The sequence below is a fragment of the Oncorhynchus tshawytscha genome, linkage group LG02 (assembly GCF_018296145.1).
Source record: "Oncorhynchus tshawytscha isolate Ot180627B linkage group LG02, Otsh_v2.0, whole genome shotgun sequence".
NCBI classification, from domain to species: domain Eukaryota; kingdom Metazoa; phylum Chordata; class Actinopteri; order Salmoniformes; family Salmonidae; genus Oncorhynchus; species Oncorhynchus tshawytscha.
The window spans coordinates 46,679,861-46,702,893 of NC_056430.1; the positions used below are offsets into that span (position 1 = coordinate 46,679,861).

Genomic DNA, 23,033 nt, shown 5'->3' on the forward strand with positions numbered 1-23,033 from the left:
CTGTGTGGTTTTGGAGAACAGAGCTCCATATTTCTAACCCGAGGCTTCTCTTCGGGTGATTTCCAAAACATTGAATATTTAATCCGTAAAACAGCCAATTTGACTAGGGCCAGGCTACATTTCGGGGGTTAGGGTGACAAAATGTATTGGAATATCAGATCTTTTAAATATTGTAGAATGCAAAATTACATAGGAGGCCTAGTTAATATCACATCTTATAAAGTGGACTGTTAGATCTCACTTTCTCCCACACCTTGTGGATCAATTTCAGCAACTTCAGCAATGGACAGCTCCCCACTGGCAAGCATTTACAATTTGTTTCATGTGAGCACGAACATAATTTCTAGGAATTTAGTCTATATAAATACTACATATAGAAACATTTTGCTTTGTTTGATGGAGAACAGCCTATCCGGGTAAACCTCATGGCATGAAGATTGAGGAGCGACATGAAACACGACAGTTAAATACCGGATTAGGCAGCAGTAATCTGACCGCTACAGAGTGCATGCGCAAACATCGAAGAGAGTGACTGTCAGGCAGTTTTGTGGGGAGAAAAAAACGAATTGATGGACCTCAACCTTGGACCCCAGTCAAAATGTAGGCTACCCACGATTAATGTCTAACCAACAATGAGGAGGTGGACACGAAGAGAGGTGAGTTAGTTGGGTAGAAAATACATGTTTACAAATGTGCTGTTTGTGGTGCATCATGTTGGGTCGCGCGCGGTGTCAGTAAACCTGTGTCAGTAAACCCGGTCCCTCGGAGAGCTCAGCCGTCGGAATGAAACTGGTAGTTAACTGGTCGTTATTAACATGGTCATCGATAATAGTGCTGTTCTGGGATGTATAGAATAGTTTTAATTAAATTAAGTTCGTAGAAACTGTAGGCCACCTAATAATCTTCGATGTGATGACCTCAATAACAACTCCGATGGTAAATTACAATTTAACATCAATACACAGAGGCTATATTTTAGTCTAGTCATTATTATAAAAGCTGCAAACATGGTCGAGTCTGTGTAACTAATTTGTAACCAATGTGGATAGTTGGTGCGCTGCGCTGCACGTAGTGGTGACCCAGTTGGCCAGGTGTAAATCCGTGCAGCTCTTGTTCTCATTTGTATCACTGAATTAGTCTATAAGAGACACAAAAGGGGTGCATTGAAAGGGGAACGAAAAGTTTCAACAACAGCTTGAGTTGGGAGAAAACATATTGAAATGAACTGCATTCCTAAAATAAAAATAAAAAGATAGGTACGTTTGGTCACAGCTAGGGCACCAGTGGATTTAGGGTATCCTCTGTCAGGGCTCCTCTTTTATCTGAGATATATCTATTTTCATTTAGAGGGAAGGAATCCCTTTATTCTATATCCAGAACCTATAACCTAAATCAGTGTTTTCCAACTCAATGTTCCTCCACCGGAGTAACCCTACCTGAAGTACCCCCTCATGTGCATTTTACCAGTAGGGCTGTGGTTCCATGGGTGTTCGCAGGTATCCCATAGGGATAGGCCAAGTACACCCAGGGGTCCTAGTACCCCTGGTTGGGAACCGCTGGCCTAAATGAGCACGCCGCACATGCTTGGGATAGCAATGGATAGGCTATTGTAATTCACCCTCTCAATTGTATGCATTCCCTAGTAGAATAGTGGCTTTTTTGTCTGCAGTCTATAGTCAAGTATTGTTTTTCCCTCGTGTCAATCCCTGCTGAGTGCCACTTTCCCAACAGTCACAGGAACGCAGGTGGCCTGTAATATTGTCATATTTCTGTCATGTCAAAGGCTATGCTCTCCGCTGCGCTCTCATGCAGGATTAAACTAGTCATCTTGTCCTACATTTGACATAATCTTATTAATTCTAGCTTTGGCCAAGAAATATTAATCTCCTGTTTTTTTCATTTGTAGGATATATATATGTGGTAGTCAGATCCATCTATATTCTACCAACAACTTTTGTTGCCTGTTGAACTGTTAAACAAAATTGAAATGTTTCTCTAGTTTAGGTGGATACAAATGAGGCCTGTGATGGCATGGTGAAGGGAATGACCGTAACAGCTGGTATAGACTGCAGCCAGAATAATGCTGAGATGTGATGAAGTCTAAGTGGTTATTATAGAACTCCTGTATGATTCCTTTTTTTTTTATTCCCTCTGATTTAGATAACCGGCTTGGTCTATGACAGAGCCTGAAGAGGACTCCATGGACACCTGTTCTGGCACATTACACATCACACCGGAGATGGACTAAACCCAGATAGCCTCAGTCAACACTTTCTCTGCACTATAGACATCACCTCATCTGACATGATCAAAGCTCTAAATAAGGATGCTGCGACAGCCAGTGGATGGATTAATGCCAGCGAGACTGAGTGGGGTGTAGTCCATGCTAACCATGGGAAGTGAGCCGCCACAAGCCGTCGCCCGGCTGTTTGCCTGGGTAAATGGCATGTCCAAGTGTGAGCTGATTGAGCTGAAAGACCTCAGCCTGAATGATCGCATAGAGCTGGCACCAGACCCACCAGCCTCTCTGCCCCCAGCAGCGCCCCTGACCCCCAGGCAGATGAGGGCTCCGGAGAGGCCCAGCCACGTGGTCCGGCTGGTGGGGGACAGTGTGAGTGTTGAGGGGCCCTCGTGGTTCACAGGTCAGGTTGGAAAGGGACATGACTTCCAGCCCTGCAGTTACACCCAGATCAGCTGGTGCGATTTGTGTGGTGAATTCATCTGGGGCCTTTACAAACAGAGCCTGAGCTGTGCTAGTGAGTACCAACCCTGTGTGTGTGTGTGTGTGTGTGTGTGTGTGTGTGTGTGTGTGTGTGTGTGTGTGTGTGTGTGTGTGTGTGTGTGTGTGTGTGTGTGTGTGTGTGTGTGTGCGTGCGTGCGTGTGTGTGTGTGTGTGTTCGTGTGTGTGTGTGTGTTCGTGTGTGTGTGTGTGTGTGTGTGTGTGTGTGTGTGTGTATGATCACTGTCTGTGTTTTCAAAGTTTGGGAGTAACTGATTACTGTAGACATCACCTCATCTGACATGATCAAAGCTCTAAATACAGATGCTGCCACAGCCAGTGGATGGATTAATGCCAGCGAGACTGAGTGGGGTGTAGTCCATGCTAACCATGGGAAGTGAGCCGCCACAAGCTGTTGCCCGGCTGTTTGACTCCTTAGATGACTTTTAAATACACAAAGGATGTTTGTGAAAAATATGTCATGACACCTTTTTGTTTTCTCAATGACATTCGATCAGCATTTTAAAAAGTTGTGAGTTTAAACTTGTTCCACCTGAGCAGGTCTGACCACAAGTCAGATACTTAGTGTCTTCTTCTAATGCCTCTTAAGGGTAAAGTAATCCCCCCCAAAAGTAACAAAAAGTAATCAGATTACGTTTTGGTAATCCAAAAGTGACTTTAATTATGTGTTTTTTTTGGGGGGGGGCTGTTTTTTTTTTTTTGCGTTAGGGACCACGTGAGCATGGGAAAAGGTTTATTCTCAAAGAGTCGTTGGACTGCATGCATTTCTGAATCTACAGCAGCATTCAAATGTATATGTGATACATATGTGTAGGTACTATAGGGCTGAGTACAGTAAACTGTATAGTCAAAGCCACTCATTCATTAGTCTTGCTTCCCAGTGCTACTAACTTCGTAGAGATCTAGAATCATCTTTCGGTCCCCGAATTCAAAACTGACCCCAGATCAGTGTCTACAGGTAACTTCACCCTACAAAGTGTTCGGTAGCTACTCTGAAAAATAGTTTTTATTTTATTTAACATTTTTTTAACTAGTTAAGACATTTAAGAACAAATTCTTATTTACAAAGACAGCCTACCCCTAACAAGGACAATGCTGGGCCATGGGATTACCAATTACGGCTGGTTGTGATACAGCCTGGAATTGAACCAGGGTCTGTAGTGATGCCTCTAGAGGAGCACTGAGATGCAGTGCCTTAGACTGCTGCGCCACTCGGAAGCCCCCTACAAAGGAGAGTTTTACAAGCTACCAATTACTTCACAATGGAAGAAGTTAAGATACACCAAATCTACCCTTTAGAGAAATAGAGTTTACTTAACTAAAGTTACTTTGAAGAAGTAGCTTACCACATCCAAACTACTTCATGAAAAATTATCACATGTAAATCTGAAATTTCATAGACTACAAACACTTCACTTTGGGGTCATATGTTAACATAATGTGTCATTTACCCTGTTAAACACAACAGTTATGTTTCAAGTGAGAATCAGGGACGTCTGATGCCAAAAAAAGAAAGGAAATTATTGCCTACTTCAACAATATTTTATTTTAGTTTAAAAAAAAGTTGTTTGTAGTTCCAGTAGGTAGCTACACCGCTACATGACAAAAAAGTAGTTAACTACTGAAAACACTACCTAGATTTAATTTGAGTTCAACTACTACCAAACATCTGCAAAATGTAGTTAAATTACTAGTTGAACTTCATGTAGTTTACTACCCTTGAACACTGACCCTAGAACATGATACATGCTGAAGAGACTCTTCATTCATGGTTGATGTGGTGGACAGAATCAACAGCAGGGGGCAGTGACGACCTACATTTACTGTGCTGCTGCTGACCCCAATGCCACACGATCATGAGAAGGCTGGGAGGGTGAACTAACACCTTAATTTCCATCCACAAGATGAATGACGATTGGCAGAATAAACAGATTTGAGGCAAAATGGTTGATCCGAAATGTGTGAATGTTAATGTTTGACGCAATCAACCGTCCTCTAGTCCTCACATGTCAGTTATCTCCCTCTCTCTCTCTTTCTCTCTCCCTCACTCTGTCTTCTCTGTCTCTGTCTCTCTCTCTCCCCAAAGACTGCAGTTACACCTGTCACTTCCAGTGTCGACCGTTTATCCAGTTGGATTGCAGCACCGAGAGTAGACTCCTCACTACCGACCAAACAGATGTTTCTGAAGACACCGTAGAGACAGACACTAACGTGGATGTGGTGAGTGAGAGATACAAGGTGTTGCAGGGTGTCTCTATTGTTTGTCAGTTGCCTTTCCATTGTCAATGTCATTTCAACAAAGGAGAGGGAATTCATGCAGAGCATAATATATAGTGTGTGGTTAGTAGAAGGGGTTAAAGAGGGTACAATATGTGGTGTTTGTGTGCTGTAGAGATAAACCAAGGTCCAATGTCTATACTAATCCAACAGAACACGTTCCTGTGATTTGTGTGTGTGTGTGTGTGTGTGTGTGTGTGTGTGTGTGTGTGTGTGTGTGTGTGTGTGTGTGTGTGTGTGTGTGTGTGTGTGTGTGTGTGTGTGTGTGTGTGTGTGTGTGTGTGTGTGTGTGTGTGCGTGTGTGTGTGGGGGGGGGGTTTGTCTAGGCCTACTGCTTTTTAGTGCCATGTGCTCATGGAGAAAAGATTTTATTGCCTACCTCCTGAGACCGCCTGCCAGGACAGCCAGAGACTCATCAAGCAATTTAGGAGAGGGGTGGAGAGGAGGATGTTGCTTAGCAACATCACAATAAAACAGCTGTTCAGCTTTTGAACCAGAGAAAAAAAACTATCCTGACATGCATAGAGCATCAAATAATAAAGTCAACACATTTGAATATATTATTCAACATGTCTGTTCTGCTACATATTTTTCTAGGCTGATGTATAGGCTAGTCTCTTCTTGACAGCACAGGAGCCAGAACAGTCCAATGTGTTTCTTGTAGTTTGACTATTGTTGTTTTTGTGGTGTGGTCTGGACAATGGTCAATTGACCAATTGCTGTCACAGCTGGACTTTCCACTTTCTACATTTTTCACGAGAAACAAGGAGGGGCTTGCGCGTATGGTGGCAATAGGGGGAGGGTCCAGACGCTTATTCAGTTTGTTAATTTCACAGGAGCATTGGGTGGGACTCAAGAACCACATAGTACTTACTCCCCATCAATTCGAAATCACGTGAAGGACTGACATAACGGAACAAGTAGAGTAGTAGTGGGAATGGTAGAATATTATAACGTGTAGTGATGAGCGTTTGGTTCAATTTTCCAGTTCAAAGTTTTTCTCGGGTGGATATGATTAATTCATTAATTAGCTAGGCTATGATTGTGAGCACTGATGACAATTGGCGAGGGATCCACAAATATGTTAATATTGTAATATAGCGATATGGCGTTAAAAGAGGCAATGGGAAAGACCCTATCATTTGAGATGACTTGGGGCAGCACGACCAGCAGCGGATACTGTAGCCAGGATGACTCGGACTCGGAGCTGGAGCAGTTTTTCACAGCGCGCACATCCTTCTTTATCAAAGTCAAACGGAAAAAGGTGAGGCGTCCGCGGCAATTAAAAACAACTCAGAGAAGTCTGGTCTATCAAGTTGATAACGTACTATCCCCAAAACATATGTGCCTTTATTTTCTAATGACTATGTAACCTAAACGTTTGTGCAATGTCGTTGTTGATAGTCTTCATAGTCTGTTGTCAAAGTAATGTCGTTTCTTTAGTTCTGAGTGTAGCTGGCCTAATAGGATTTTCGACATGTACATTGCTAGACTCATTTGTGTAATACCGTGACTTTAACATACGTTAATGAATCATAGGGAGATGGGAGATGAGGCTTTTGCCCCATAGGTTTTGTCCTCTTCAAATATTTGAATAATGCACGAGTTTATCAAATCAAATTGTATTTATCACATGCGCCGAATACAACAGGTGTAGACTATACCGTTAAATGCTTACGTATGAGCCATTTCCCAAAAATGCTGTTAAAAAGTTAATAAGAAGAAGAAAATAAGAAGAAAAAAGGAAATAGTAATAAAATAACAACAAAGAGGCTATATACAAGGACTACCGGTACTGAGCCGTGCAGAGGTATGAGGTAGTTGAGGTAATTGAGGTAATATGTACATGTAACATATTCATATTCATTCCGCGCTGAGTAATAGGCTACCACTTAAATAAATAAGCTACAATAGTTTCAAACGGTACAGTTTTCAGCTCATTTGCATAATGTCATGGCCACTAGCCTACAACAGTCTCACATTTACCCTATGGCTATCTACTAGGCTATTACATATCTTGTCAAACTATTGTCATTTGATACAAGAAAGTAACACATAGACAGAAACTCTGTTACTCTACAGAGTTTTGTCAGGTAATATGCATGTATGTGCAAATGGGGTGTTTACAAAGCTTTACAGTGTCCCATTTGGAAATGGCTGTTTTTCCAGATGGGAATTATTTAGTTTTTGCATGACACACTGGAAAATTGGTACAAAGAGATATTGTGCTACTGTGTGGAAATTCTTAATATGGTGGTTGGAACTGGCAGATATATACCACCAAAGCCTATATTTAACCTTTGTGTGTGTGTGTGTGTGTGTGTCCTCACTGACTTCCTCTCCTCTGTTCTTGTGGAAGGCGGAGTTTCCTGATGTTCTTGCTAGTTGTTCTTGGTAGGGAGGGGGGTTTGAGAGAGCAAGTCTGGACACAGCTTCCTGCTTGATGTATCTGGCTTTAAACCCAAGGGAGTGAACTTTGCTGATTACTGTACAGAAAGAGAGGTTGTGTTATGTGAAAACATTATGCCAGAGGACAAAGGCTACTGTACTATTGTAATACAGTACCACGCACTAGCTACTGTACTATTGTAATATAGTACCATGCACTAGCTACTGTATGCAGAAGGCACATAGTCCACGTTGACTTACCACATGGCTAAACCAATAACTTGTTTCGTTAAAAACTATTTGGGAGATGATGAAGCAGGTTTGTGATACAGCGGTCGAAAAACAAGTAGTCTCTCTGCTGACACCTTGTGGTTGGATAGTCAGTGAGTTTAGGATTTTGATTCTAGACTGTAGGTCATGGGAGATTGGTTATGATACTCATCTTCCTCCTCTATTTAAGATTGAACCTATTGACTGGGGGAAACAAGTGCTGTCTGTCGGTGACATCCAGCAGAAGGTGAAGGAATATAATGCTCAGATCAACAGCAATCTCTACATGGTGCTGGTAAGGGATTGTAATTGCATGCACACACACACACACACACACACCTGTGTCAAATCCCCAGTTAACCTCATTCTGTAGATGAGTTGCTGTAAATAATGTCCTGTTTCCTGTGTACGTATGTGGTAATCTGTAAGTTAATATTTCAGTTCTTGAGGCACGTTATGTTCACATTGTATTGACATGTCCATTGACAATCCGTCTAAGGACACTATGTTCCTGTATCCCTCTTTCAGAACAGAGATGGATCCTACACTGGCTTCATCAGGGTCCTTTTTAAGCTGACTCGGCCCGTGTCACTCCCACCCCCTCGGAAGGCGTCTTCACCACAGGAAGAGGGACAACAGGAGGGGGGGCTTAAGCACCGGACATCTTTCTACCTCCCCAAAGACACGGCCAAACACCTGCATATAAGCTCCCAGACGCGGGTACGTGAGGTCATAGAGGCCCTGCTCAACAAGTTCACCGTGGTGGACAACCCTGCCAAGTTTGCTCTGTTTGAGCGCAGCGAACGTGAAAACCAGAGTGAGTGTCTGCAAGCAATGTAACCTAAATGCACTGTCATGAACATGCTCAAATCATTCCACTTAATATGATACCAAACACAATGTAATAAAGTGTCAGTGTCACTCTCTCCCTTGCCATCTCTCTCTCTCCCCTCCCATCTCTCTCCCTTGCCATCTCTCTCTCTCCCCTCCCATCTCTCTCCCTCCCATCTCTCTCCCTTGCCATCTCTCTCTCTCCCCTCCCATCTCTCTCTCTCCCATCTCTCCCTTCTCTCCCATCTCTCCCTCTCTCCCATCTCTCCCTCCCCTCTCATCTCTCTCTCTCCCATCTCTCCCTCCCCTCCCATCTCTCTCTCTCCCATCTCTCCCTCCCCTCCCATCTCTCTCTCTCCCATCTCTCCCTCCCCTCCCATCTCTCTCTCTCCCATCTCTCCTCCCCTCCCATCTCTCTCTCTCTCCTCCCATCTCTCTCTCTCCTCCCATCATCTCTCTCTCTCCTCCCATCTCTCTCTCTCCTCCCATCTCTCTCTCTCCTCCCATCTCTCTCTCTCCTCCCATCTCTCTCTCTCTCCCATCTCTCTCTCTCTCTCCTCCCATCTCTCTCTCTCCTCCCATCTCTCTCTCTCCTCCCATCTCTCTCTCTCCTCCCATCTCTCTCTCTCCCTCTCTCTCCTCCCATCTCTCTCTCTCCCTCTCCTCCCATCTCTCCTCTCCTCCCATCTCTCTCTCTCTCCTCCCATCTCTCTCTCCCCTCCCATCTCTCTCTCTCTCCTCCCATCTCTCTCTCTCTCATCCCATCTCTCTCTCTCTCATCCCATCTCTCTCTCTCTCATCCCATCTCTCTCTCTCTCCCTCCCATCTCTCTCTCTCTCTCCTCCCATCTCTCTCTCTCTCCTCCCATCATCTCTCTCTCTCCTCCCATCTCTCTCTCTCCCCTCTCATCTCTCTCTCCCCTCTCCTCTCCTCCCATCTCTCTCTCTCCCCTCTCCTCCCATCTCTCTCTCTCTCTCTCCTCCCATCTCTCTCTCTCTCCTCCCATCTCTCTCTCTCTCCTTTGTCTCTTTCTTTCTTTTACTTTTCTAGTATACCTTCGTAAGCTGTCTGATGACGAGAGACCGCTCCACCTGCGTCTGTGTGCCGGACCCAATGAGAAAGTCCTCAGTCTGGTGTTGAAAGAGAATGAGACGGGGGAGGTCAATGTGAGTACACACCTCTAAAACACGCGCACACATGCACGTGCACACACACACAGACACATACACACATTAAGGCTCTTGTATGCTCAATACTGAAATGATGTGCATTGAAAAGTGTTGACAGTGATTATGTAACTTTACTATTTGAGTTGCTCTCTCTCTCTCCCACAGTGGGATGCATTCAGCTTTCCTGAGCTGCGTAATTTCCTGAGGATCCTTCAGCGTGAGGAAGAGGAGCACGTCCGGCAGATAGTCAAGCGCTACGCTCTGGCCAGGGATAGGATGAAGGAGGCCATGGCCAGCATCACCACCCCTGGCTGATGTGATGGCATAATGGGTGACATGATGGTAGAGAGGCATACACACTGTTGACCAGCGGCCACCAGGAGCATGGCACACAATGCCACTCTTGAGTTCAAAGTTCAAATGTCTTTAGTGCTGACCCTGCTGTAGCAGATAGAGCACAGCAACCCCTGCAGCTGTGAAGGGCAACTAGGGCCAATAGGGGGTTAGGTAGGGGGCGACACCGGAAGTCAGAGATCAATCATGAACACGTCTTTGAGACAGACAAGGTAATAGCAGTGCAAGTTAGGAGAGAGAGTAGAGGTATTTAGTGCAAACGAGTAGACTACTGCTACGTGTTGTGTGGCCTGGATTGGGCATTACTGTGAAGGACAGGAGGAAGTTATCTGAGGAATGAGGACAGACGATACTGTCATTGACTGGACACCTAGGAGATATCCTGGTCTGGACACTGCTTAACTGGAGAACTGGAGTTTTTCACTGGGAACATTGTATGTTGCTGCTCAGTTGTTGTGGGGTGGATTGGGTAAATAAAGATGTAACTGTATTGAGCTGTTGTTACTCTCATATTTCCCCTTTGTCGTTAATAACGGGATCCTTGAATGTGTCTGACATGTCAATCTGTTGCAGACCAGGGTTGTGTTCAATAGGGCATACTGCAGCAAAATGTTTTGCAATTGAAAACAAAATTCTGTGTTCTCATTGGGACAGTTTAGGTCTCTCCCCGTTTCAAAAAGTTTTCTTCTTACTGAACATGGCCCAGCTTTCTGGGAAGCCATCTGCCCTAATTACTCAGAGAAATCCTGTGAACTTTTAATTAGCCTGTAATGCATGTTTTACTATGGGAATGAAATATCTAGGGAACAGAATCTGTTGTAATGTGTTCATACTTCCACTTCTAATAAAAATATAACACATGAACTACATGTCATTGAATCTTTATTTTGTTATCAGTGTTGTCATGTCTTACATCGCCCACTTTAGAGTAGGCTATTATTTTTCTTATCTGCTCACTCTTTCCTCATCATAAAGAACCTTCTCTAACCTTCCATTCTGTTTTTTTTTTTAAATAGACTGGAAGTGACGTGTAAGTACATGCCCTCCATATGATGGAAGTGAGGGAGAGGCTAAAAACGGTGACTAGCAGTTTCAGAGAGCTAGCGTTAGCTACCTGTGCTTCGAAGACATTCGGCGTCTAAGGAAGTTATAAAATACGACTAATTGACATCAAGCTGAAATTACTCGGTATGTCGTCAATGAATGTGCTTGCAAGCATGCAACCTAAATCAAAGGGAGACGTTTAACGTTAGCTAGCTGGTTAATGTTACCTTGACAGCACGTATGGCGTTTTGTAGCTAGCTAACGTTAGCCGTATGATATTCTAAAAGGCCCTCCGCTACCATATCACAAACACGATGGTATGTTCTGCCAACCAACTAAAGACTTCAACCTGTCTCAGATATGAAACGCTACTGCTGTAAACAGGTCGCTAACCGATAACGTTAACTAGCATCGCTAGCTAGCTAATTGTTTTGAAAGCTAATGCCAGCTTCAAGTCCTAACTAGCTAGCTATGCTTTTGTACAGAGAACTAACGTATGCATGTAGTTAACAGGTGACGCCAACATAAGATTCCATATAATCTGGCTAATATGATTTTTGGTTCAAACAGCAGCTGCCAGAGAAACATGTCACCATTCATCAACGGCTGCTAACTCCCTTTCTCTGTAATTCCTTTAAATTGTAGCTACCTACTGTCTTCTACTTTATAAATAACATCCCTGTCTCAAGACCTGTCAACACCTACATCGAGCATCAACTCGCTACATCTCTCCTGGGTGCAGTCCGGTCAAGAAAATAATGTCCTACAGTTGAAGATGGGCGGGAGTGGCTCCAAAACCAAAGGTTATTGGCCTTTTGCAGGTTCAGGCAGTGGTGATGGTGATCCAACCAAAGAGGGAGTCGACGAACAGTCGCTGGCAAAACTTCGAAGTTTCCGAAATGGGACGCCCTTCGTGTTTACCAGATGGAGGTAAATATAGCATCACAAGTATCTATGTCATCATAAAATACAGCACATGCTACAAGTCAGAACACCAACCACATCTCAGGATTGAGCAAAATTTGGATGTCCTAATTCAACTTTAAACTGAAGCCAATATTGTTCCCTTACACTATAGAAAGTGTACACTATTTTGTATCTTTCTAGAAACTTCCCCTCACAATGTCAGTAGCTCCAGGTCTGTGTCTCGGGGCGTAAGTAGATCAACACATCAAATCAAATTTTATTTAACCAACGAGTAATCTAACCTAACAATTCCACAACTACTACCTTATACACACAAGTGTAAAGGGATAAAGAATATGTACATAAAGATATATGAATGAGTGATGGTACAGAACGGCATAGGCAAGATGCAGTAGATGGTATCGAGTACAGTATATACATATGAGCTGAGTAATGTAGTGTATGTAAACAAAGTGGCATAGTTTAAAGCCCCTGAACAGGCAGTTAACCCACTGTTCCTAGGCCGTCATTGAAAATAAGAATTTGTTCTTAACTGACTTGCCTAGTTAAATAAAGGTTTAAAAAAAAAAAAATTTTTTAAAAGGTTAATGAAATACAAATGGTATAGAGAGAAATAGTCCTATAATAACTACAACCTAAAACTTCTTACCTGGGAATATTGAAGACTTATGTTAAAAGGAACTACCAGCTTTCATATGTTCTCATGTTCTGAGCAAGGAACTTAAACTTTAGCTTTCTTACATGGCAAATATTGCACTTTTACTTTCTTCTCCAACACTTTGTTTTTGCATTATTTAAACCAAATTGAATGTGTTTCATTATTTATTTGAGGCTAAATTTATGTATTATATTAAGTTAAAATAAGTGTTCGTTCAGTATTGTTGTAATTGTCATTATTACAAATAAAATAATCGGCATAATCGGTAGCGGCATTTCTCTCTCGGTATCGGCTTTTTTGGTCCTCCAATAATCTGTATCGGCGTTGAAAAATCATAATCGGTCAACCTCTACTAGTGATACATGTATTACATAAAGATGCAGTAGATATAGAGTACAGTATATACATATGAGATGAGTAATGTAGGGTATGTAAACATTATATTAAGTGGCATTGTATAAAGTGGCTAGTGATACATTTTTTACATAAATTTCCATTATTAAAGTGGCACATGTTTGACATCTCAGTGTGGCAGTGAGCGAGGGGAGGGGTTTAACCATGCAACATCTGTACTGGGTAGACATTTGTCATGCTCTTATTTCTCTGGACCCCACCCAGCAGTAATCTTTATCTGCCTTCAGCTCCCTGTACTTTGACGAGGATGGAGACCTGGCCCACGAGTTCTACGAGGAGACAGTTGTGATGAAGAATGGCCGTAAGAGGGCCAAACTGAAGAAGATCCAGAAAAACCTCATACCTCAGGTAACAGGCCCTTCTCTCAAACTGTCGGAATATGAAATTCAGGGGTATATTCACTAGAAAACGAACAGGTTGAAATGGGGGGTCCTACCTGAATTTGTCCAATAGAAACTGCTTGCTATGGTGTGCACTCATGAATACACCCCTGGTATTAGATTTTTAAAATTCTAGTTAAAACCCCTTAGAGTGGATGTCCGTGTCCCTGCAGAAATGTAATTAGCATTTTTTAAGTTTTATTCCCCATATGTCAGTCTTAAACTATGGATATTTGATTTGTTGCATTGGGTGAGCCTCAATCTGCAGATGTCACACTTCCGCATCAGCCGTGAGAGGTGACAACGCTAGAGCAGTGTTTGTCAGACCGTGAGACATCCTGAAAATCAGTTTTCTCACAATCATCTGTAGTGTCCGAATGGTTTGGCCTACACACTAATATGATCTCTATGGAAAGGTGAGACTCTAGGATGCCCAAAGGCTTGTCTGAAGGTCCCCCGGTACCAGTTAAAAAATAAAATGAATGGAAATATATATGGAGACTGTTCCAAAAACAAGGGGTAACATACATGTACTTAAAAAAAAGAATAACTTGCTTTAGATATTTGTTCCATCTAGTGAATATTATTCAATGTGTTTGTGCTAATAGCAGGTAAGGCAAAAAAAACATTTTGGTTTTATATTTTTTTGATACTTCAAAGGGTCTTAAAATTCGAAATCAAATAGCTAAGTGATCCTTGGTATGACCTTCTTTAAATAATTACATATAGCTTAGTAGAACCCCCTCTCCCAGCTCAGACTGTTATGGGTTAAACATGAATTCCATTATTTTCTGATGTCATCCTTTAGTCATCTAGTATGCATGATTTAAATTGTCCCGCCCCCAAACCAGTGTATTCAATATGGCAATATCCTGATCACATCTCTGAATATTACGGGCTAGGTATATAATGAATGATCATGTGCTTAGTTTTGTGTTTTCCGTCTCCTTTCCCTTCTAGGGAACCGTAAAGCTGGATCATCCCTGCATCCATGTGGATTTCCCGGTCGTTCTCTGTGAGGTTTGAGGAAGCCTGGTTCCATGTTCTGAGACCAGACTCAGACTAGCCACAGTCAACTCGGTCCCTTTGTTTCTCCCTCCACCTATACTTTACCCTGAAGCCCTCCACCTACCCTCCTCTAATCCGCCATGGTTTCCCCGTGATGATGTTTGGCCGGGGCGCCCTGACCTGTGAGGACAGATGTGCTGTTGCTCAACGTGTGTTGAGACTGCATGACATGCGGCTCTGTAAGGTGTGGCCCGTGTGCAGTCGCGCTACACACAGTAGTGAGTGGTCACTCACGGATCCCATCAGTGATGTCAGAGAAGATGGATGATGATGAAGACATCATTCTGCTCGCGTTACCCTCATCCTATTCAATATATACAATGCAGGTCCTGTGTGTGTGTATTAGTGGGTATGAAATGTGACAATGTGTCTCCTTGTCTGCCTGTCTCGCATTAGTGTGATGATCCACTGTACTTTGTAAGGAGAATGTAAGAGGCCAATTGACCCATGGGCTGTTAAGTAGAGTAGTGTCTTTCAGAATAGGCCAAGGTCCGATATCTTTAAACCCCTGGCCTAGAGGGAATTTGCCATCTGTACGGAGCAGCGAGGGGAACAGGTATTAAGGGGTGAGATTTTCCTTTACCTTACCTGTTCAGTCTTCAGTGCATCCAAAGTAGAGTTGCAAAATTCCAGCAACTTTCAATACATTTCCTGGTTTTCCAGAAATCCCTGTTGGAAGATTCCCAGAATCCATAATCCCCCCCCTAACCAGGACTTCTCGAAAACCAGGGAATTTATTGAAAATTCCTGGAATTTTTTAACTACTTTGGATGGGGTAATGTCAGGCTTAACCCATTAGGGCAAAATCCTGAGGTCCGGTATAGGAACATTTTAATGGACATTTTACGTCTAGTCCTCAGGGGGGGAAGTGGGGTGTCACATTTTTTTCCCCATCGTTAGCAAACACTGCTGATTTAAACATTCTAAACTGAAGATCATAATTAGTTGATTATTGGAGTCTGGTGTGTTAGCTAGGAATAAGGTGTAACGTGATCGGAACTGATTTTAATGTGATGTTTAATTGACTGGCTGTGGAGGTCAATCCTAATCATGAATCGTCTGAGTCGGTGCTGATCTAGGATCAGTGTTAACCCTTTGAGATTATAGTCAAGCCTACGCCGAGCTGCTTTTTAAATATGGGTCCAAGCATTGACTTGAGACTGGGAAAGTCCTGTTCCTTCGCTGCTTTGGGTGATACATTTAATTGTTAATTTATTATCTGTTATACAATGGCTTTGTTTAAAAAAAATCACAACTCAAAATGTCTGTCCCTTTTTATTTCTTCCATGCACCATTACACAAAGACTGCGTTTACACAGGCAGCCCAATTCTGATCTTTTTTAATTTTATTTTTTTACCGTTCAGATCAGCTATTTTGCCAATAATAGGGCAAAAGATTAGAATTGGGCTGCCAGTGTAAACACAGCCAAACCCATGTTTCCCTAATTTCAACTATGGAACTTCTGTGTCCTCTGCCCCTGACTTATATAAAAGCCGATTTATGGTCTTTCTGGAGTCTGTTGGCCGTACAGCATTTACTGCGATGCGGGCCTCTGCAGAAGTCAGGGCGTTCATGCTTCACAGAGCTGTTGTCAAGGAAGTGAGTTTGTGTTTATACATGACATACTGTCCCTACCTACAGTCAACCAATCATGCCAATGTGGAGTGAAACGCAGCCCTCCGCATTGTTACATTTGTGAGGCTCAGGACGATGCGGTACGAAACTAGATTTGACCTTCGGAAGCTCCACAGTTGCTTCACACCCTCCATACGGAGCATCCAGACGCAGTTTTGGAGTCCCTGGATACAGCCCTTAGTCGTGGTATATTGGCCATATACCACAAATCCCAGAGGTGCCTTATTGCTATTATTAACCGGTTACCAACATAATTGGAACAGTCAATAAGTCATTTTGCATCATACCTTTCAGCCAATCAGCATCCAGGACCCAAGATACCCAGTTTATAAGTAATTTGATTCTGCAGAAACTTTGATATTTGGCCTCTAACCTCCAGTAGTAGTGATTGGCTCAAGCATTTCCCCTAGTGACCCCAAAAGAAAGGAGACCCCCCCTTATCTCTGCCAGCCTGATCTTATAGACTAGACGTAACATTGTAAACTTAAATCCAGGATATGTTACATTTGGTATGGTTACATAAGACAGATGGTTACTTAAGGCAAAAATGAAAGTAGGGGTAGATGGGTGGGCGTCTAGGGCAAACTACTAGCAACCCAATGGTTGCGAGTTCAAATCTCACGGACAGCTTTAGAATTTTAGCTAATTAGCAACTTTTAAACTACTTACTACTTTGCATCTTCTTAGCATGTTAGCTAACCCTTCCCCTAAACGTAACCCTTAATCCTTTAACCTAACTCCTAGCCTAGCTAATGTTTGCCACCTAGCTAGAATTCATAACATATAAGTTTGGATTTACGTACAGAATAATGTGAAATGCTACTAGACCACGTAAACTCATGTCCAACAACACCATTGTTATGGCCAACCAATGAGAGCATTGCTCTAAGGGACCTTTCCAGATGTTAGACAGATGATTGTATTATGGGCCATGATCTGCCAGATGTATTGAAGTGTAGGAAGCTCGCCTTATCTAACGGGTATACACTTCCAGACCTTTCCCTGAAAGATCAACATTGGGCCAGAGCATGTTCATGTTCACCAAGGCACATTCTATTGAATTACCATGTCCACAGACACACACCTCTCTAGCCTACCTCACAGGGGGACGTTAATTGGATTTCACAGCCCCCATTGGCCACTCTCCCACACACTGGTCCCCTGCAGTCTCATTTCCTTGAGTTAATCCCTGTTCTGAAGACAGGCGCTGAGCTCCCCGGAGACAGCAAGATGGGTTTTAATTGGGTAAGGGGTGGGAGTTTCAAATCTAATAATTTATGCCATATGGGCCCATGTATGCCTGTTTTATATGCTTTTGTCTGATAAATTGCTACTTGTATCCTCAGTTAACTCAGCTCAATGGAAGAGGTATTGATAGTGGTCAAATCTAGCTGAACATCAGCAGAGCCTTCTAATACCGTATGTGTCTATGTAATCAGAAGGCTCTGGACATGACTGTGCTTGGGTTCTGGGCACAGATGACTCCTGCAGTGTCAAGCCATAATATGAAATGCGCTGTTAGGGAAGTGATTGGGCTTGTTTGACATTGCAGCTGACATGGTGCATTTTCAATAAATGACGACTGACTGACTGCTCTACAAATAATATTGAATAGGATGCAAGGTGATTTGCAGAACAGTCAGTCGGCGGTCGCCTGCAATGTTTACCAAGTCCTTTAACTTTAGTTTGACAACCAGGGTGGTACAGTGGTAGGGTGCATGGGAGGGGAGGTTGGAGTTCATCAATCAATGTGAGGGTGTGTTTTTACACATTCTACATACCTTCTCAAGTGGTCCTTCCACGATGTCAGTGTTTTTGATATTCCAGGTAAGGGGGTCTACCTGTGTGTGTATGTATGTGCTGCATATAGCATGCATATAGCATTCTCTGTTGTAAATGGTGTCTGATTGCTAGCAGATGACACCACAGTAATTACACTGACTTCATTAAATTCCAGAGCAGTAGCTAGATGCCACAGAGGCTGCTGCTGCAGTTTCTCTCCCACTGATCGGAGCATATGCAGTCTGGAATGCACAACTTGAAAAGTTGTTACTGTCATTCACTATATTGTGTCTAGGTTGCATAGAGAGAATCCGTTTCACTAAGATCACTAATGGCTCTGACCTGAACCCTTATTTTACTCCAGAGGTAAGCATTAGATCTGTCCGACAGGCTTCAGAGACATTGTTTTGCATTTCACATTATGGAACTATTGAAGGCTTTGAATTGCTAACGTGTTTACACAAGATGGTTTCGTCTGAGTGTTCCCTTGACCCTGGCACAGTTGGCAGCTGAAGATTGTGCCCAGGCAGTACCAGTACTGTATGTTCAGCAGCAGTGTGTGGCATCATGTCCTTGGCCCTGGTGTCACACCAATGGGTACTGTGCGGTTGTCGGTGTCACGCTGTCACAGCAGCCACAACCCACTAATGTTCCTGTTCTTTTGGGAGGCCTCATCCTGTCCTGTGCCGATGTGCTGAGAGGGGTAAATGCAACCTGGGGAGGATGTCACTGATGTCCAAATGGTGGAATAAGTGACCCCAACTACTGCACAGGAAACAGCGAAGGGCAACTCTCACCAGGTGTGTGGTATGAATGTGAATGTTTGTATTCGGGGGGCTACCTTTCACTCACACACCTTTCACCTATTTATTTGTGATGAAAATTGTATGTTTGTGCTTTTCTAATAACAAATTTCTGTGTTCATGCAAGTGACTGATTAAATGTGCCTGGGAGGAATCCTCACTATCAGTATCTGCAATTTGGCAGTATGCCCAGAACCTTGTTTTGAGAACGAAAGGGATATCTCAGATTCAAGGTCTCAGCTTGGAGAGAAGAATCCTCCTGAGGTATTGGTCGGTCACATGCATGAACCAAATGTTAATGATGAATTAAATATGAATAATGAATAAGCAGTATATAGGAGAACTAACGGGACTGCCCCGGTGGAGCTTACTTCAGACCAGTACTATATGCATCTAAGTTTGACTGTGACCTCTCCAGCTTGCTGTCAATAAATAATGATTCATTTAAGATTGACTTTGAGTGTTCCATGTGTAGAACTTACACGACATATTATTCCATAGAAAGGTGTTAAAATAAGCCTGTCTTTTTCAAAACTGTGCTTTGTCTTATTTGACCATCTGAATGTGTATTGAGTGTGTGTGTGTGTGTGTGTGTGTGTGTGTGTGTGTGTGTGTGTGTGTGTGTGTGTGTGTGTGTGTGTGTGTGTGTGTGTGTGTGTGTGTGTGTGTGTGTGTGTGTGTGTGTGCAAGGGTCAGCAGAATGGTAATGCCCACTTCATGCCATGGGAAATGTTCTTCATGCAAAGCTGTCTGAGTTATTGTTCTGCTTAAAGGATAAAAGAATGCTGGGTCAGGATCCACTCCACTTTATTGCTTTTATACACGTTTTAATTTTCTTTCTTTACCGACTACAAAAAAACTCTGAGAAGAGTCGCTGTGTATAGTCCCGTCACGGGAGGGAGATGAAACAGCGTTGAAGTGTTTTTTTGATGTCTCTGCACTTTTCCACAAGGCTAGAACAATATTCCAGAGGTTGGGTGAAGGGTTATGCAAAGGTGAAATGGAAAGTTTTGTTTTTTGGTAAGGTTGTGTTCTGAAATTCTGAATCTTTCTGTGGGGGACTTTCGAGAAGCCCTAAATTCTCTTTGGGATGAAAGTGAACATGAGTGACCTATTTGTTCATGTTGGCTTTTATACAACCATATAGCTTTTTCCCCACACATAATATACACCAAGTGTACAAAACATTAGAAACCTGGTGTGGTCGTCTGCTGCAATAGTCCATCCATAACAATGATCGACGAGTTGTGCGTTCCAAGATGCCGTTCTACGTCATTATTTGTCTATTTGTGGCCCATCTGTTAGCTTGCACGATTCTTGCCATTCTTCTTTGATATAGCAAGCCACGGCCAAGTGACTCACTGTCTGTAGGAGCGATCCATTTTCGTGAACAAGGTGGTGTATCTAATAAACTGGCCAGTGAGTGTGTGTATGTATGTGTGTATATATATATATATATATATATATATATATATATATATATATATATATATATATATACATATATATATATATATATATATATATATATATATATATATATATATATACATATATATATATATAACTGAGTATACAAAACATGACATACTGACCAGGTAAATCCAGGTGAACGCTATGATCCCTTATTTATCACTTGTTAAATCCACTCCAATCAGTGTAGAGGAAGGGTGCTGATACAGGTTAAAGAATGATTTTTATGCCTTGAGACAATTGAGACGTGAATTGTGTATGTGTGTCATTCAGGGGGTGAATAGGCAAGACAAAATATTTAAGTGTCTTTGAACTGGGTAGCATAGTAGGTGCCATGTGAACAGGTTTGAGTGTGTCAAGAACTGCAACGCTGCTGGGTTTTTCACACTCAACAGTTTCCCGTGTTTATCAAGATTGGTCTACACCCAAAGGACATCCAAACAACTTCAAATCAAAATCAAGCTTTATTTATATAGCTCATTTCAGACATGAATGCAACACAATGCGCTTCACAGGAAAAAAACATAAATATACTATGAAAATAAAAACAGAAGTATTTACTACATAACAAACAAAAGAGGATAAAAAAAAAGAATAACGATAAAAACTGAGACTAAAAAAGTACCCTAAGGACAGGCAAAGCCAATCGTGGATTGATTTAAAAACAAATAGAAGAATCTTAAAATGAATTCGAAAACTCACAGACCGTCAGTGCAGAGACTTTAAAACCAGTGTAAAGTGTGCTCTCCGTCTGGTCTTGGTCAATACCCGTGCTGCAGCATTCTGTATGTTTTTCAGTTGACCAATGGCTTTCTTGGGTAGGCCAGACAGGAGATCATTACAGTACTCAAGCCTGCTTATAATTTAAAGCATGGATGAGTTTCTCTGTATCAGCCTGAGATAGAAACAGCCACACCGTGGCAATGTTCCTCAGGTGGTCACATTCCTAGCGTGTGATTTGAAATTGAGTTCAGTATCTAAAATGACACCTAGGTTTATTTCCTGGTGTTTTATATTTATTACTTGTGAATTCAGATGTGTGGCCAGATTCTCCCTCTGTGCTTTGGCGCCAATAATAAGTACCTCTGTCTTGTCTTGATTTAGCTTGAGGAAGTTGTGAGCCATCACAAGTATTAAAGTATTTAAATCACTAATACAGTCTAATCATTTATCTGCGGAGCTAAAAATCCTCTGGTGACACAGAAATGTAAAGTTGTGTATCGTCTGCACAGCAGTGAAAATCAATGCCGTACTTTCTGATAATGCTGCCAAGGGGTAACATATGTCAACTGAACAGTATTAAAAAAACTATCAACCATTTAAATAGGTCCTAAACCCATTTAGAACTGGACCAGAGAGGCCAACCCACCTCTACAGTCTTTCCAGAAGGACATCATGGTCACCAGTGTGAGTTAAATCCAACAGTAGAAGGACAGAGAGCGGTTTGGCATGTGTGTTGGCTCTAATATAATTTACCACTTTAACTAAGGCTATCTCTGCTGAGGTGGGCACCGAAAACCAGATTGGAATAAAAAAAATATATACATTTGCTGTTTGTTTGGGGTTGATTTGCCGAAAGAGAGCTGAGCTAAATAATCTAGATTTAATTTCTTCAGAAGGGGTTTCACCATAGCAGTTTTTAGTGCAGTGGGGAAAGGGCCTGTGAACAGAGAGTGAATAAGAATGGCTTTGCACTTCTTTAATTATCCAATTAAAAACTATTTTGAAGAAGGTGGTGGGGATATGATCAAAAAGGCAGGTAGAAGGTTTAAGTTGTGATATCACTTTCCTGAGCATGTCTGTGTCAACCAGAGAAAATAACTCATGTCCATTTCCCCTGGAGGACATTTTTCTTTCAGTTCAGGGAAAGAAGAAGTACTTCTAGAATCACACTTCTGAGAAGGGAATCATATTTTCTTTCTTTCTGGCTGTCAGATAGCGAGCCACTCCCTTCAGAATGTTTTGTAGTTGTCATTCCACTGAATTTTGTGTCATGTTGCATTTAGTGAATTACCATGACACATTTTGTGGGTGGGACTGGAGCCAACCGAACTGTAAACGAATGTCGTAAACACATCAGCAAATGCAAGGATATTAAAGCAAACAAAAGCCAAAGAAAGACAAGGAGCCATTTGGAAAGACAAGGATTCAAGGAGCCATTTTCCTCTACCTCAATCTCTTATGTCCTCACAGGGCTGTGGTGTTATGGGGATATAGAGCCAGTTGGTCAAAGGTCAAATTCCCCACGCAGGACAGATGGACAGGAGTCTTTGAACTGGCCCCATCTCATCTCAGTTTACTTCTTCAGGAGTGGAATTCAAAACTATTACATTTTGCCAAAGTGGAATGCAAACTATGTTGATAGGAGACATCCAGAGGCTCTTCCCAGTTCTATCCTATGGTTCTGTAATGTTAAATATGGTGACGGCAGAGAAAGGGATAATTACTAGCATCACCAGCAGTGAACGTTTGTAACAAGGCAGTCTTGACTCCAGTCGTTCTAAATGTATCCATAGAAACTAACTAGAATATGATGTGATGTCTAGTAGTGCAAGACTAGTACAAAGCTACTGCTAAAACCCACATAAAGTTCAGACTGAACAACCTGTTGAAGATCTGAACTTGATAATAATAATTAACATAGTTAATACCTTGAGTAGTACCCTATTTTTACCGTAATCCATCTCACCCCCACTAACTGGCACTAATGATTATTCGCAAGCTGGCTTTGACCTATGGCCTAGGAACTGTTGCTTATGCCCAGCGTATAAAAGCAGCTTTTGTTTCTGCCTACAGTATATAGGGACACACTGAGGACA

The 23,033-nt window shown here is 42.3% G+C and overlaps 2 protein-coding genes across 4 annotated transcripts; both read left to right on the forward strand.

The window, feature by feature from the left end:
* The first annotated feature begins 494 nt into the window (after positions 1–494).
* rassf1 (Ras association domain family member 1) lies at positions 495–10,893 on the forward strand. Of its 2 annotated transcripts, XM_024373730.1 has the most exons (7): positions 495–656; positions 2,161–2,756; positions 4,827–4,960; positions 7,866–7,970; positions 8,204–8,492; positions 9,557–9,672; positions 9,841–10,893. In XM_024373730.1, the coding sequence occupies exons 2-7, from the start codon at positions 2,384–2,386 to the stop codon at positions 9,988–9,990; spliced, it is 1,167 nt and encodes a 388-aa protein (XP_024229498.1). In that variant the 5' UTR covers positions 495–656; positions 2,161–2,383; the 3' UTR covers positions 9,991–10,893. The 2 variants fall into 2 exon arrangements, with proteins under 2 accessions (XP_024229498.1, XP_024229507.1); XM_024373739.2 differs by lacking the exons at positions 495–656; positions 2,161–2,756; positions 4,827–4,960 and adding an exon at positions 5,827–6,281.
* Positions 10,894–11,064: 171 nt separating this feature from the next.
* LOC112214729 (tumor suppressor candidate 2-like) lies at positions 11,065–15,782 on the forward strand. 2 transcript variants are annotated; one of them, XM_024373708.2, is made up of 4 exons: positions 11,065–11,217; positions 11,719–12,003; positions 13,300–13,420; positions 14,413–15,782. In XM_024373708.2, the coding sequence occupies exons 2-4, from the start codon at positions 11,849–11,851 to the stop codon at positions 14,476–14,478; spliced, it is 342 nt and encodes a 113-aa protein (XP_024229476.1). In that variant the 5' UTR covers positions 11,065–11,217; positions 11,719–11,848; the 3' UTR covers positions 14,479–15,782. The 2 variants fall into 2 exon arrangements, with proteins under 2 accessions (XP_024229476.1, XP_024229485.1); XM_024373717.1 differs by lacking the exon at positions 11,065–11,217 and adding an exon at positions 11,224–11,390.
* The last annotated feature ends 7,251 nt before the right edge of the window (positions 15,783–23,033 follow it).